Genomic DNA, 12,718 nt, shown 5'->3' with positions numbered 1-12,718 from the left:
TTCCAGTTGGCAACGCGGGCAATCAGCTGTTGTTAGCCGGATGGCTTAACCCTTAGGCGGTCGCTGGGAGCTGTTTTAAATAATCTGCTTCAGGCGAGCTTGCTTCAGGAAATTCTGGCATGCAATTTTGCATTGCTGGTAAATTGTCTCGAACGGTGCTTCGCCAATATTCTGCCATAGAAAAAATTTTATAAAATTATTGTAAACTTGTATAAATTAAAAAAAAAAATTAATATATTCTCTTGTGATCTAAATTTAAAAACATTTTCCTTGGCAGTTTACATTTTTAAAATATTATTCCTAAAGTTAAGAATTATTTTGCAAATTAGTTACTATGTATATTAACTATTTTAAAGAAAAAAAATTTGTTCCTTAAAATTGGAGCACGGAATTGCTAATTCTTTCCAACTTAAAATTATATAAAGCTACAAGGATTACGTAATACATGGACAGCCCCCAAAGCCTTTCAATTAAATCAATTTTTTTAATATTTTAACATTTTTAACAACTTTTTTTTACAGAAATTATAGCTAATCGCATCTCATGTAAATTTAAATTAAATACCCCAGTTTTTCAAGCCTTACATAATAGGGATCTTCAATGATGCGTTCATCTGGCTTCAGTCCGAAGTCCCCCAAAAGTAGCACCTTTGCCTTGGCATAATCTGGAGCCATTCGCTTGAGGGCGGCCAGATTGCTGCGGTCCATACCGAAGATATAGTCAAACTTGAGGAAATCCTCGGGAGTCAGAACTCTCGCAATGCTATAATACTCGATGTTGTGCCTGGCCAGGACATTCAGGACCCGCTCATCCGGTCTGCAGCCGCAGTGCCATCCTTCGATCCCTGCGCTCTCCACGTGCCACTCCCCCTGCAGTCCCGCCCCCTCGATTACGTCACGCATCACAGCCTCGGCAATTGGGGAGCGGCAATGGTTGCCTGCGTGTGCAGTCCATTTGCATATTAATTAACGAAAAATCCAAGGATTAAAAAAATATAAGGGTGTTACGCACCCACGCAGACCATCAGCACGCTGGTTCTCTGCGATCTCTTTCCCATGGCTCACAGTTGGATATTTTGGGATTGGCCCTTTGATTCACGAACTCAATTCACTCAGAAATTTGAGAGGACTTGGTATCTCAAGAGTATTTAGGTGGGGCTTAGTATAAAAGTGTTCAAAAAACGTGTGAATTAAAAGTGATTACATTAATATCCAAACAAAGTTGACATGAGAAACATAAAGCAAAGTGGATGTGATTTCTTTTCAATTTTTAAAATGTGTATTCACAATTTATGAATATGAATCATAAATATTTATCTTATATTTATATTTTTGAGTTCTTTTTTCAAAGGTTTCTAAAAGTGTAGTTTTCTTTAAAATGCAGATAAATGTTAATAAAATTGAAATTATTATTAAAGATTGATTTGCTTTCAGTTATTTTTTTACCCGTTACTCGTAGAGTAAAAGGGTATATTGTATTCGTGCAAAAGTACACCCAAAAAAAATCGATATGAATCGTAGGTCAATTTGACCTTTTTTAAGATCATTTTTAGCTTGATATGGGGCCAGGTAAATGTGATATGGTCGAAAATGTAAGAACGAAAATTTTCATTATTCCTGACCAAAACTTATTCTAGTGCGAGCGAGAAAACATGCTTGAAGTACGTCAGTTCGAATTTCGAATACGTATTTCTTGCTTCCACTCATGTCATTTTGCTCGCCATATTGATTCTTGCGCTCTTTTTCGAAGTTAGAGAATCTCCGAGAGAGAAAATTCGGCAAAATGATATTATTTAATGTAAATTTTATGAATATTTCAGGTAAAAATGATATGAGTAAAAATAACCAGAAAATTACCTGGACTTATCGATTTTACGGCGACGTGCTTTTTTTTGTGTGTATGTAACAGCTAGATGAAAGCGTTTCCGACCCCCATAAACTATATATATTCTAGATCAGGGTCACTAGCCGAGTCGATCTAGCCATGTCCGTCTTTCTGTCTGTCCGTCCGTATGAACGCTGAGATCTCGGAAACTACAAGAGCTAGAAGGTTAAGATTTTCCACACATATTTTTGGGCTTCCTACGCAGCGCAAGTTTATTTCAGTCGAGCGCCACGCCCCCTTTAACACCCACAATCGCCCGCTAACGATTTTAAAATTGAAATGTAGAAGACATTTTACAAATCGGACCATTCATTAAAAAGTCATACGCAATCAAAACTTTATATATCTATCTCCCTCGCACTCCCTTTAGCTGAGGTTCAAATATTAGATAGTCGGGACACCAACCCGAGTACAGCGTTCGCACTCCCTTTAGCTGAGTAAAGGGTATTAGATAGTCGGGACACCAACCCTACTATAGCGTTCTCTCTTGTTAAAAACTAGTTTAAACATTTTTCAAAGAGATATAAAGTCCTAATGACTCTGTGTGAGAGATAAGAACCATTACCGGAATCCAGTAAACACCTCTGAGATATAAACAACCTTGGGATTAGCCTGCACTACATAGTCAGCATTTAGTTTAGGAGCAGAGTTTGGCCGTTACATTTTGTCAAGTGGTGCCTGGCTGGAGATCACACCTCTGGCACTTCCGGCTTCCTGATGCCTGGTACTGCACCGCATCCTGTTTACCCACCCTGCGTATTTACTCCGAAACTCTGGCTAAAAACTGCGCTCAAAGCAACTTTAACTATTAGCATTTAATTAAAGTTCATTTGCCGGGCGTCAGACGACGAGGTCACTACCTTCACCCACTCTGTTTGCCGGAAAAACTTTTTCCCAGCGGAATGAAGAGGTGATGAGCTCTGGCCTTCTTCTTCTCCTAGGATCTAGTTTGGGTGGCCCCATGAATATGCAAGCTGCACCTGCACCTGCTCAAAGAGCAGGCTGGACCTAAACTGTGTAATGACTGTCAAGGAGATGAGTTCTTGGGTTCTCGGGCGTGAACTTAAAGCCGATGACCAGGTCTCTCTAGGCAGAGAAATAAACTTGGTTTTTAAATAAATTCGCTTAGAGTTTTATGCAAATTGTAAACACACACACAACCATCGGGGGCAAACAAAAGCCAGACGAAATGGATGTGCACAAACTTTGCCCAGTTGCTGGTAGTAGATGTTGTTGATGTTGCTTTTCCTGGTAGTCGGGGGCGGCTTTGATGGCATCAAAGTGAGCTTGTCGTTGTGCAGACAAATGTTACGTACTCTCGTCACACTCTTACATATGCAAATGTCCCTTTGCCCGGCGCATTGCTGCAGTGCGTCCTCCGCAATTGACAATTGTTGAAAATGCAAATGGAAATGGAAATGCCAAGACATGTGCCCAACAGCCACACCAGCAATTCATACATATGCCATGGATAATGGAGGTATCTCGGGGGCGGAGGAGGTGGTCTAGGAGGCCGTCGAGGTAAAGAGGTAAAGACAAATGCAAGGCGTTGTCTCTACTATCATCATCCGGCGACGACATCCCCTCAGATAAGATAAACGATGGCAGAGTCAACAGCAACAACTAGTATGGAAATGCATGCACTCGCAAAAATAAAATGAGAATTTTCGGAATTTCAATATTCCGAAATAGAAAAGAATTGTTAAGGGTTATTCGTAATCAAGAGGTAACTTGTTGGATAGCTCTTAACTATTGATTATAATTGTAGTTTTAGATATAAGTCATTTTGATAAGCATTTGTGTTACTTATTCCAATGATTTTAGTAAAATCGACTTTTTATTACAAACATGCGCAAATCCACGGTTGATATGGGTGATATATTCCCTCCCACTCGGGCTAAAAATGAAAGGAATTTTGATATTCAAAAAGAATACAATATAAAATTGTTCTGATAGTTTCTTCTTAAAGTTTCTTTGGGAAATTTATTAATTTTAAATAATTAATTAGTTTTGAATACTCATAACAAAAAATGAATTAATTGAAAAAGGTCTCCAAATATACAGAGTAAAAAATTGTTAAATATTTAATATTTCTTAAGCGATATTTTATTTTTAACGATGATCAAAATACTTTTTTTTCAAATCGAAATTGTTTTTCTAAGTGCTCGAGGGAAAGGTCAGTGTAAATAAATGCAAACGGAATTTGTACCCCACCGCAGGCCGAAATAAATTCTCAAGTGCAAATGAGGTAAATGACAAGAGAGGTACGAAACCATCATAACCTCTGACCTGCCACCCAAAAACTCCCACTTCGTCGAGCAGTTGACAGTCGAGAGCAAACATGTCCGAGATGAACAACCATTTTGCATTTGGCAAATGAAAAGCGGGAAAGCTACAACTGGCAGACAGCTTGTCTATGCATCAAGCCATCTCTATCCATCTGGGCCTGTATCTGGTCGTAGTTGGTAGCTGTTAGCTGGTATCTGGTATCTGGTATCTGGCATCCGTATCTTTTCCTCTCTGTCTGCCTTTTGCAGCTTCATCAAATATTTAGCGCCAGGCAGGCGGCTTCATCTCGAGGGGCTGGAGAAGAGGGACAAATAAGCGCATTCATTGTGTTCGTTCAGTGTAAATACGAAACGGATGTAGCACTGCTTGGAAAATAACAACTTTGATAAGTTAAGAGACCAACTCGACTAAGTTAATACTGTAGAAAGGTCTCGAACATTAAAACGCATTTTGAAGATGGATATCCTGTGATCAATGTGGAATATTTAAAAAAAATTAAAATTTCTTTTAAGATCTCAATATTTCAATGATATTACATTCTTCAACTAATGTATAAATAAATCCTCGCGCTTTGTCTTAATTCAGAGATTTATTCTGAGTTTAACAAAGAAACACTGAGTCATTTCCTAAGTATTTTCTTTGTTACTTTATTGATTTCCCGTTTTATCTGTTTCCAGTGGACCATAGTTACTATTAGTATTTTTCCTTCAGCAATCACTGGTTTTAATAGCTTCGAATGGGTATATATAAAAGTCTGGGAACCGTCAAAGCACTGCGCTCCGAACTAATGAATAAAACAAACTTTGAGGGAATCGATTTTAGTCCTTGTTTATACGTAAATTTAATAATCCTCCCACACCTCGAACATAGCAAACTCAATATACCCCTGCAGCAGATGCTTTATAGAGAGCAGGCGAACTACCCTGCAGTAAATTGGGGTTGGGTGGGTGTGGGCAGTGCCAACGACCAACAACGAGAATCAGCGACAACAACAGCAAGAACAACGACCGGCACAGCCAAAAAGCCGGCAAAGCAAAGCAAAACTCCCGCGCATTGCTGGCAACATGCAACATGTTGCTGCCGTACCAGCAACATTCACTGCATTCGTGTGTGTTCGCCGTTCAGCAACATGAGCAGCATTTCAAAAACTTGTTTTCAACGTAGTTCAGTTTAGTTTACTTTGAGACGGCGACGCAGGTGGACGTGTCCGAGTGCGAGTTAAAGAGAGGGATAAACGCGAGCGGAACGTAAGCGGACCGCGTTATAAAAACAACAACAACAGCAGCAACAGCAACAGCAGTTTCAGTGTTTGTCTTTAGTTTTATGGCGCACGCTTCGCGTCAGGTAGTTTTTTCCGAGATATATATGTAGTGTATATAATGTTTTTGTGATTCCTCTCGCGGCAAATGTTTTATGGCTGACAAAACCATCGAGCGTGTAAAAGGTTGTACTACCCCGTATGAAAATCTCTAAAAAAAAAGGAGAAGAAGTGGTGTACATTCTGCGTGAAAAGTGCTAGTGTTTACCCTTTTGCCGGGATTACTCATCATCGTATCGGCGCATCATCATCATTACCAACAACACCACTTCTCGCAACTTTACGAAATCCCAAAAACCAGTATCTGAACCCAAGTATCTGCAAGATACGTGAGGCAGTCCAGACCACATATTGGAATTTACTTAACACGTATGCAACAACGCACCCATACAACCGAAGCAACAACGAGCGGGACCCATTGGATTTTGGAACCAAAAACTACAGGGTAGGTAAAATCGAAACTAATCGGGGTCGCTTCTTGGGAAAAGGAAAACGAAATACGAAATACTCACACTTGTCCAGCTGCGTTTTTCCACCCTCAACCATAAAAACCTAATGAATTCGGACTACCTGTCTCGGATTGACCCTCTGGTTTTCCCTTTAGCCGCTAGAAGATTTCACTGCACATACTATATGCTATATGGTTGTGTGGTATCGGAAAGCTATGGCTATTTATAAATATAGGTACCCTGCGTTTTGGGGCCCAGGCTCGTCGCCAATCCGGTTTTCAGACCTCATATCCCAGCCCAGCCCGTGATGTCTGCTGCTGGCGGCGGCGGGGCCAACATCAATTCAATTTCTACTGGCTGAGTGAGTTTTTAACTCTCGACCGAAGAATCTCCATCTCCAGGTCGAGCATCGAGCATCGAGCGTCGAGCATCTTCGCTGTGATCTCTGGAGAGCTGGTTTCTTCAAGACGTTTTCTTTTCTTTACTTTTCTCGTCTTCCCTCGCTTTGTTTTCTTTCGTTTCGTTTTCGTTTTTTACTATTTGCCGATCGTTGTGTTGATCATGATGCTGTGGCTTATTGCCGCCAAGATTTGGTATTCTTTTTTTTTTTCGCTTTTTGCCGATTGAAGGTGCATGGCCTTATTTACCCAGTTTCCAAATCGCTCACCGATTTCTGCTTATTCTGTTTTGGGGTTTGTTTTGAGTTATTTGCTGAATCACACGGGGATCATTTGAATGTTTTAGCCAGACAGTCGCTGGAATCGGGTTTTTATTTTTTCTTTTCCTTTATTTGATTTGGTTTTTTTTGTTATTTTGAAGTCACACCCATGGCGAATAAGTATCCCGCTCCGGAATTGACTCACGGCCAAACAATGCGACATGCGGCGAATTGCTGTGGGGCCACTGGCATGAGGGAAAAAAAAAGAGAAAAAATCAAAATGCAAAACTTGTTGCTAATAAACAACAATTACAACAACAAAAACAAGTTCAGCTAACCACAAAAATGCTGGCAGCTAAAACTCTAGAGTCGTTCGTTGCCCAGGAGCTCTGCTCTGCTCTGCACACCAAAACAAGTCGCAGTTCCGAGGCATTGGTTGCTGATGTTGCTGGTGGCCAGTGTGACAGCAACAGCAACAGCAGCGCCAACAGCAACAGCAACATCAGCAATTTGTTGTTGCTGCACGGAGGAAAAAATCACACCCAAAACGGTTTTACATTTCCATAACAAATATACTTTTATCTGCGATCAAGAAACGTTTCTTCATCATCCACAACCTATTCGTTACGAAAATTTACATGTGTATTGAAAAACTGCATGATTTTATGTATTGAGGTGCCACAGAAATGTCAAGAGAGATTTGCTTTTCGATTCCCTTGAAAAATGTGTAGGAGTCGCAGAATCTTTGGTGTTTAGGAAAAATGTCTTTAAAATCGCTTAGTTCAATAGAGTTCACCTCACAAATACCACTTTTAAAGGTTTTGGTTTTGATTTTTTATTTTTTTAGAGAAATTTTTGGAGAATGGCATTAAAATTGCAATTAAATTTAATTGCTTTATTAACATATAATAAATAGAACCTTTTTTTCTTTAAGGTAAGTATATAATTTATTTGAAGATTTCAAAATTAAAATACGAAAAAGAGGATTTATAGTAAATGCGAGTAATCATAAAAAACCTTATTAGGACTTTTAAAATAGTCATGAAATAAATATGGATTATCATGATATATGGATTATGATATCAAAGACAATCAATACTAAATTTCTCCCAGTGCATGTGTAAATTTGTGTCCCCATGTGAAGAGACCATAAAAAGCGGCCAAGTGGCTAGTGGCCAGCTGCCTCAGCTTTCCTCTGGCGACCGCAGACCAGAGAATGGCCATAACTGTGTCAGTGTGCAACTAGAAGACTAGAAGAGGTCTAAGCCTATTAAGCACAACGGCTTAAGATCGGCCGGAGGTAATACCCATAGCTCCCAGCCGATTAAGTGTAATTAATGCCGACAGGTGTCACTGAATTGGCGCAAGCTCAAAGAGATTGCAACGCCCTAATTGGTGGCACCAATTAGGAGATATGTCCGCACTTTCGCCCACTTCAAAGGAGGCAGAGATTTCTACTAGCTGCTCTCTTTATTCACGTGATTAGCATGTGGACTGCTTGGGGATCATATTCACTACTGCCCAATTTTCTTACTTTTCCGGAGGGCTGCACCTACTACACCTCCTCTTGACTCCGGCGAACGCAGCGGGTTACCTTGCGCTTGAATTCCGCATAATTCTCACGATACTCCTTGGCCGCATCCACATTGGCGGCCGACTCGTCATTGGGATCGGTGAGCATGGAGATCACCGAGAGGAGGATCGTCTCCACGGTGTGCACGGGTAGCCAGCGCTCCTCGGCCTTCTCGTAGCCCCACTTGTCGTCGCCCGGCTCGTGGAGGATCGAGATGCAAACGTCGCCGGCCTTGTCGATATTCGGATGCCAAATCTCCGTGATGAACTTCATGCGCGGCGGACGGAGTGGGTACTCCTTGGGAAAAACGAGGTGCGCCCGGAAGCAGCCGCCCTCGTAGAGGGTGTCCGGTGGGCCAATGATCACCACCTCCCACTTGAAGACGTCCGAGTCGCTGACCAGGCCGGCGGAGAAGCCCTCGACGGGATTGCGCTGCAGCTCGGAGAGCTGGCGATTGAGCAGGAGCGATGCTTGCAGTTCGGACATGTCACTGGACTGGTGGTTGGTATCGAATGGTATCGGTATCACTAAGAGTCGGATAAATCCCTAGGTATACTCACTGGAATTTTGTTCAATTATTTCGAGTCACTTTCTGGTTTACTTCTACGGCTGCTGAACTACGCTCAATGCGACTTGTCAGGCAGCCGAGAGCAATCAGGCGGCGACTACTCTGTTTTCAAAGTGATCTGGGATTAGAAAAATCTAGAACATAAAATGGGAGCATATTTTATTGATATAATACGATTATAATCACTCACATACTGAAAATCATAACCGGTACCTCTTTTTATACCCTTGTAGAGGGTATTATAATTTCAGTCAGATGTTTGCAACGCAGTGAAGGAGACGTTTCCGACCACATAAAGTATATATATTCTTGATCAGCACCAATAGCCGAGTCCATCTAGCCATGTCCGTCCGTCCGTTTCTATGCGAACTAGTCTCTCAGTTTTAAAGCTATCGCGATGAAACTTTCCCGAAAGTCTTCTTTCTATTGCAGGTAGTACATATGTCGGAGCGAGCCGGATCGGACCACTATATCTTAAGGCTCCCATAGGAATATTCAAACAAATATAAGAAAATTCATTGTAACTTTGTAGGAAGTAGGCGTTTTGATTCTTGACTACTTAAAAACAAAATTTAAATAAATAGAAACGCTGAATCTGGAATCCCTGGAACTGCACCGAGTAAGCATTCTTTAATCTACAAGGGTATATAAGCTTCGGCTGGCCGAAGGTAGCTTCCCTTCTTGTTTATCACAATGTTTCAATCACTATAATCTTCTTATCGGTTCTATATTACCAAGAAGTACAGGTGCGACCTTTAAGACAAGAATGTATATTTTTGTTTGGACTTTCGTCAGTTTGTAGTTATAGCAATAGGTATAGGAATTTTTAAAGACTCTATTATGTTCATGGAATAAAATTTCTAGCTCGTTGACAAATATTTTCGTTTTTTGGTATTGGTATTCATTTGTGCCAGAATTAGAAGAGTAATCATTCAAGAAATGGCATAACATGATTTTAAATTCTTTAATTACATATGTAAGTAAAGCCTACTCAAAGAAACTAAAAGATCAATTCCGTTTGTGTGCTAAAGGAATGTCTGGCTATAAGAATCTCTTTACAATTGTAGCCCTTTGTATGCCGTTGTAAAGAAACTATCTCCATGGCAATCCTCTTGAAAGCGACTTGAAAGTTGCCATTATAAGCTCTTTTGCTCTTGGCCTGCGGAATGGGTCCAAGGAAAGTCCCTCTTTCCTTTCATTTCCCTCCATTTCCAGCAATTACTTGGCCGTTGCTAATGCTACTGGTGCCACTCTTTCCTTTTTGCCCGAATGGCTGGCTGAATGGAAATTATGATGGCCGCCACAATGTTGCCGTTGGTTTTGGCCTTTCGTAATTGCGCACAAATGTTGGCCCAGAGTTTCTTGTGCTGGCCTGCAACTTCGACCACGACATGTGGCTGCTGCCCCATCGACTGTTCCGTAGCTCTGAGGTTTTTCCTTCTATTTTTTTTTCCTTTTTGCAAAAATTGCATTTGGCTGGCAGTTGGAAATCCGCAACTTTAGCTGGCTATCTGAGTATCGCTAACTGAAATTATGTTGCCGCAAATGTGTGAATCGTTAATGTCTCGTTGCCAGCTGGGGAACATAGCGCTTGCTCTTTCGGCACTGCCGGTTTTTCAAGTTTTCCATGCTGCAAGTTTTCACAAAAAAAACATAAAAGAAACTCAAAAATTCCCTGGCTTATTATTGTTGTGATAATATTTAGCTACCTGCAACAACATGTGGAGTTCTTCTTCTGCTAACCAAGAACCAAGTCGGATTCGAAATTTGCTAAATTATCCAGCACATGCCAAAAGGGGGCGGGGGAGGAGGAGGTGGAGGGTATAAAACATGTTTGGCCAGCAGAGCGCACATAAGACCGACAGCTGCCGCTCGGCCGGTTCCTCCAGCCATTCCAACTTCTACTTATATCTCTGCATCCATATCCAGCCGACTCTGCCCATTTAAGTGCCACATGTCGGAGACGTTCCTCCAGATCCCGCAGGGAAAGCGATATGACAGCGAGAGCCGGGAAACTCACACGTGCCACAGCGCACCTCCGAGTAAAACTCAAATTTCCATTTCCTACACTCGCGGGAAAAACGCCCACCACAGTTAACAACAGATAAGAGATCGTCAGGGAAATTGAGAGCTAAACATTTCATCAGATAATTAAATTAGTCATTTTCATAATAGGGTTTAAATTATGACTCGTAATTTTCGTTTCATCAGTGTCACAACGTTATTATTGATATTCAAATTCTTCTTTTATTTATTGTTTATTTATTCAGCAATCAAATTGTATTTAAATTATGTTGTTTGCGCTTAACATTTTGTGGAGATGAATGTAGGTTATAGATGATGTTGGGATATTAAACGTTTTGAAACTATCAATTTTATGGATATTTTAAAATTTATTTAAATTAATCATTATTGAAATCCACGAGACATACAAAATTTATAATAACTTTTTGAACACCAAAAAATTAAAATTAGTTTTTAAATGGGATGTTTTAAATTTTTTTGCAACCCAAGAGATTTACAAAAAATATTATAACATTTTATAATTACTAATAAAATGAAAATCAAATTTTAAATATTTTAAATTTTGATTGTGATCCAGAAGATATCCAAAATTGTTGCTTATGCTGAGTTTTAAGATATAGTTTCATTTTTGAGCTGCCTTTGATTTTCTTTCTGTGTAGGAAAAGTGTCGCGCTCGTGCTCGTGCTCATTGGCAAAGTGATAAAGTGACATTGCTTCGGCGGCCTTTCAACCGATTTCGGCTCACTTTGTGGAATTGATTTTCAATATTCATTAAGACGCCCACACGCAAATACAGAGATTTTGCCGCGGGTTCGTTGCCATGGCATTTGATTGGAGAGCGGGGAGGGGTGTCCATTAAAATGGGGGTGTCTTTTGATGTTCATCTGCTCGTCGACTTTCCCTCAACCCCCTTCCTCTTTTCTCTTTTTTTGGTGGGCGTGGTGGTTGCATGCGACAATTGCATTTCCGGCAATACCAGCATGCTCCACTCCTCAATATTGCCTGTGGCCATCCAACATTCTCTCCCTTCGCTCAAAAAGTTCTAGCTTTTTTTTTGGGTTCGGCCTCTGTTTCCCAAACCAAACGTAGCAGTAGCACCTGCTCTCCTGGCTGCGTGCCTCAAATTGCTGGCTCATGTTGCGTCCATCAAACAGCTGACGGCGTCGATCAATTGAAATGGTCTTTTTCTTTCCTTTTTCCATCGCCCTAGAATGTTGCATCGCCACCGAGTTGCTGCGGTTCGTTCTCATCGCTGAAATGATGACTTCCTGGATCTAATGACTGGGCAACCTGCTGATGAATTGTCTTTCAAGTTGATCGTAAAGTATATTAATAGCTTCTGTAGGTAGGCATGTAACACAATGTTGTAAAAATCAGAGACAGCCAGAAAGAAAGTTTTATGATCTCAGTTTATAGGGATTTAAATTTGATCTATGCTATCAAAATAAAATTTTTTTTTTTGTGGCTTTTTACTTTTGGTATAACATAAACTTGTTTTCTAAATTTTAGAAGCTATTGCAGAATTATTCCTTGGTCACCTTTTATAAGTAAGAACGTTTTATAATTAATTTTCAAACTTTTTGAAGCTTAAGTCTCTGATTTACACAGCAATCTACTTTTAAATATATGCGATAAAAACTTGTCTTCGGGCAGCAAAAACACCACCTTTCTCTGCACTTCTCATAAATTCAACTTAAGTGAGTGACCAACTGGATTTTAGTGCTTTATTGGCGCTCTGAGTTATGCACTCCCATTTTTGTTGCCCCCGGCACACAATTTCCAATTGCATGCAGAAATATGAGAAGGAATTGCTCTGCTCGGAAAACTGGCCATTATATCGTTCCGCATAGTGGGAGCAAAACAATGCTAAAGAGAGAACTCAATAAATTGCAGAAAAGCGAAAAGTGGAAAGAATGAAAAATAAACAAGAACGAAACTGCAAAAAAAAAATAAT

The 12,718-nt window shown here is 40.4% G+C and overlaps 3 protein-coding genes across 4 annotated transcripts in view; 1 reads left to right on the top strand and 2 right to left on the bottom strand.

Annotated features, from left to right (window-relative positions):
- Window positions 1–29: 29 nt before the first annotated feature.
- On the bottom strand, window positions 30–1,227 carry primo-2. The gene is made up of 3 exons (XM_017145907.3): window positions 1,012–1,227; window positions 585–937; window positions 30–171 (listed from the first exon to the last, which is right to left on the bottom strand). The coding sequence occupies exons 1-3, from the start codon at window positions 1,055–1,057 to the stop codon at window positions 76–78; spliced, it is 495 nt and encodes a 164-aa protein (XP_017001396.2). The 5' UTR covers window positions 1,058–1,227; the 3' UTR covers window positions 30–75.
- Window positions 1,228–5,365: 4,138 nt separating this feature from the next.
- kmr (kramer) overlaps window positions 5,366–12,718 on the top strand; it is a 54,903-nt gene continuing 47,550 nt past the window's right edge. For both annotated transcript variants that reach the window (XM_070217756.1, XM_070217754.1), the window contains exon 1: window positions 5,366–5,936. The gene's annotated coding sequence lies outside the window, so the exon portion shown is untranslated. The remainder of the gene's footprint in view (window positions 5,937–12,718) is intronic.
- Ubc87F (Ubiquitin conjugating enzyme 87F) lies at window positions 8,050–8,867 on the bottom strand. Its single transcript, XM_017145793.3, has 2 exons — window positions 8,732–8,867; window positions 8,050–8,666 (listed from the first exon to the last, which is right to left on the bottom strand). Exon 2 carries the CDS (start codon window positions 8,655–8,657, stop codon window positions 8,154–8,156), a length of 504 nt encoding a protein of 167 aa, XP_017001282.1. The 5' UTR covers window positions 8,658–8,666; window positions 8,732–8,867; the 3' UTR covers window positions 8,050–8,153.

Source organism: Drosophila takahashii, chromosome 3R (genome assembly GCF_030179915.1).
Source record: "Drosophila takahashii strain IR98-3 E-12201 chromosome 3R, DtakHiC1v2, whole genome shotgun sequence".
NCBI lineage: Eukaryota > Metazoa > Arthropoda > Insecta > Diptera > Drosophilidae > Drosophila > Drosophila takahashii.
Note: the sequence above shows the minus strand (reverse complement) of the source record. Positions and strands in the feature narration are given on the sequence as shown.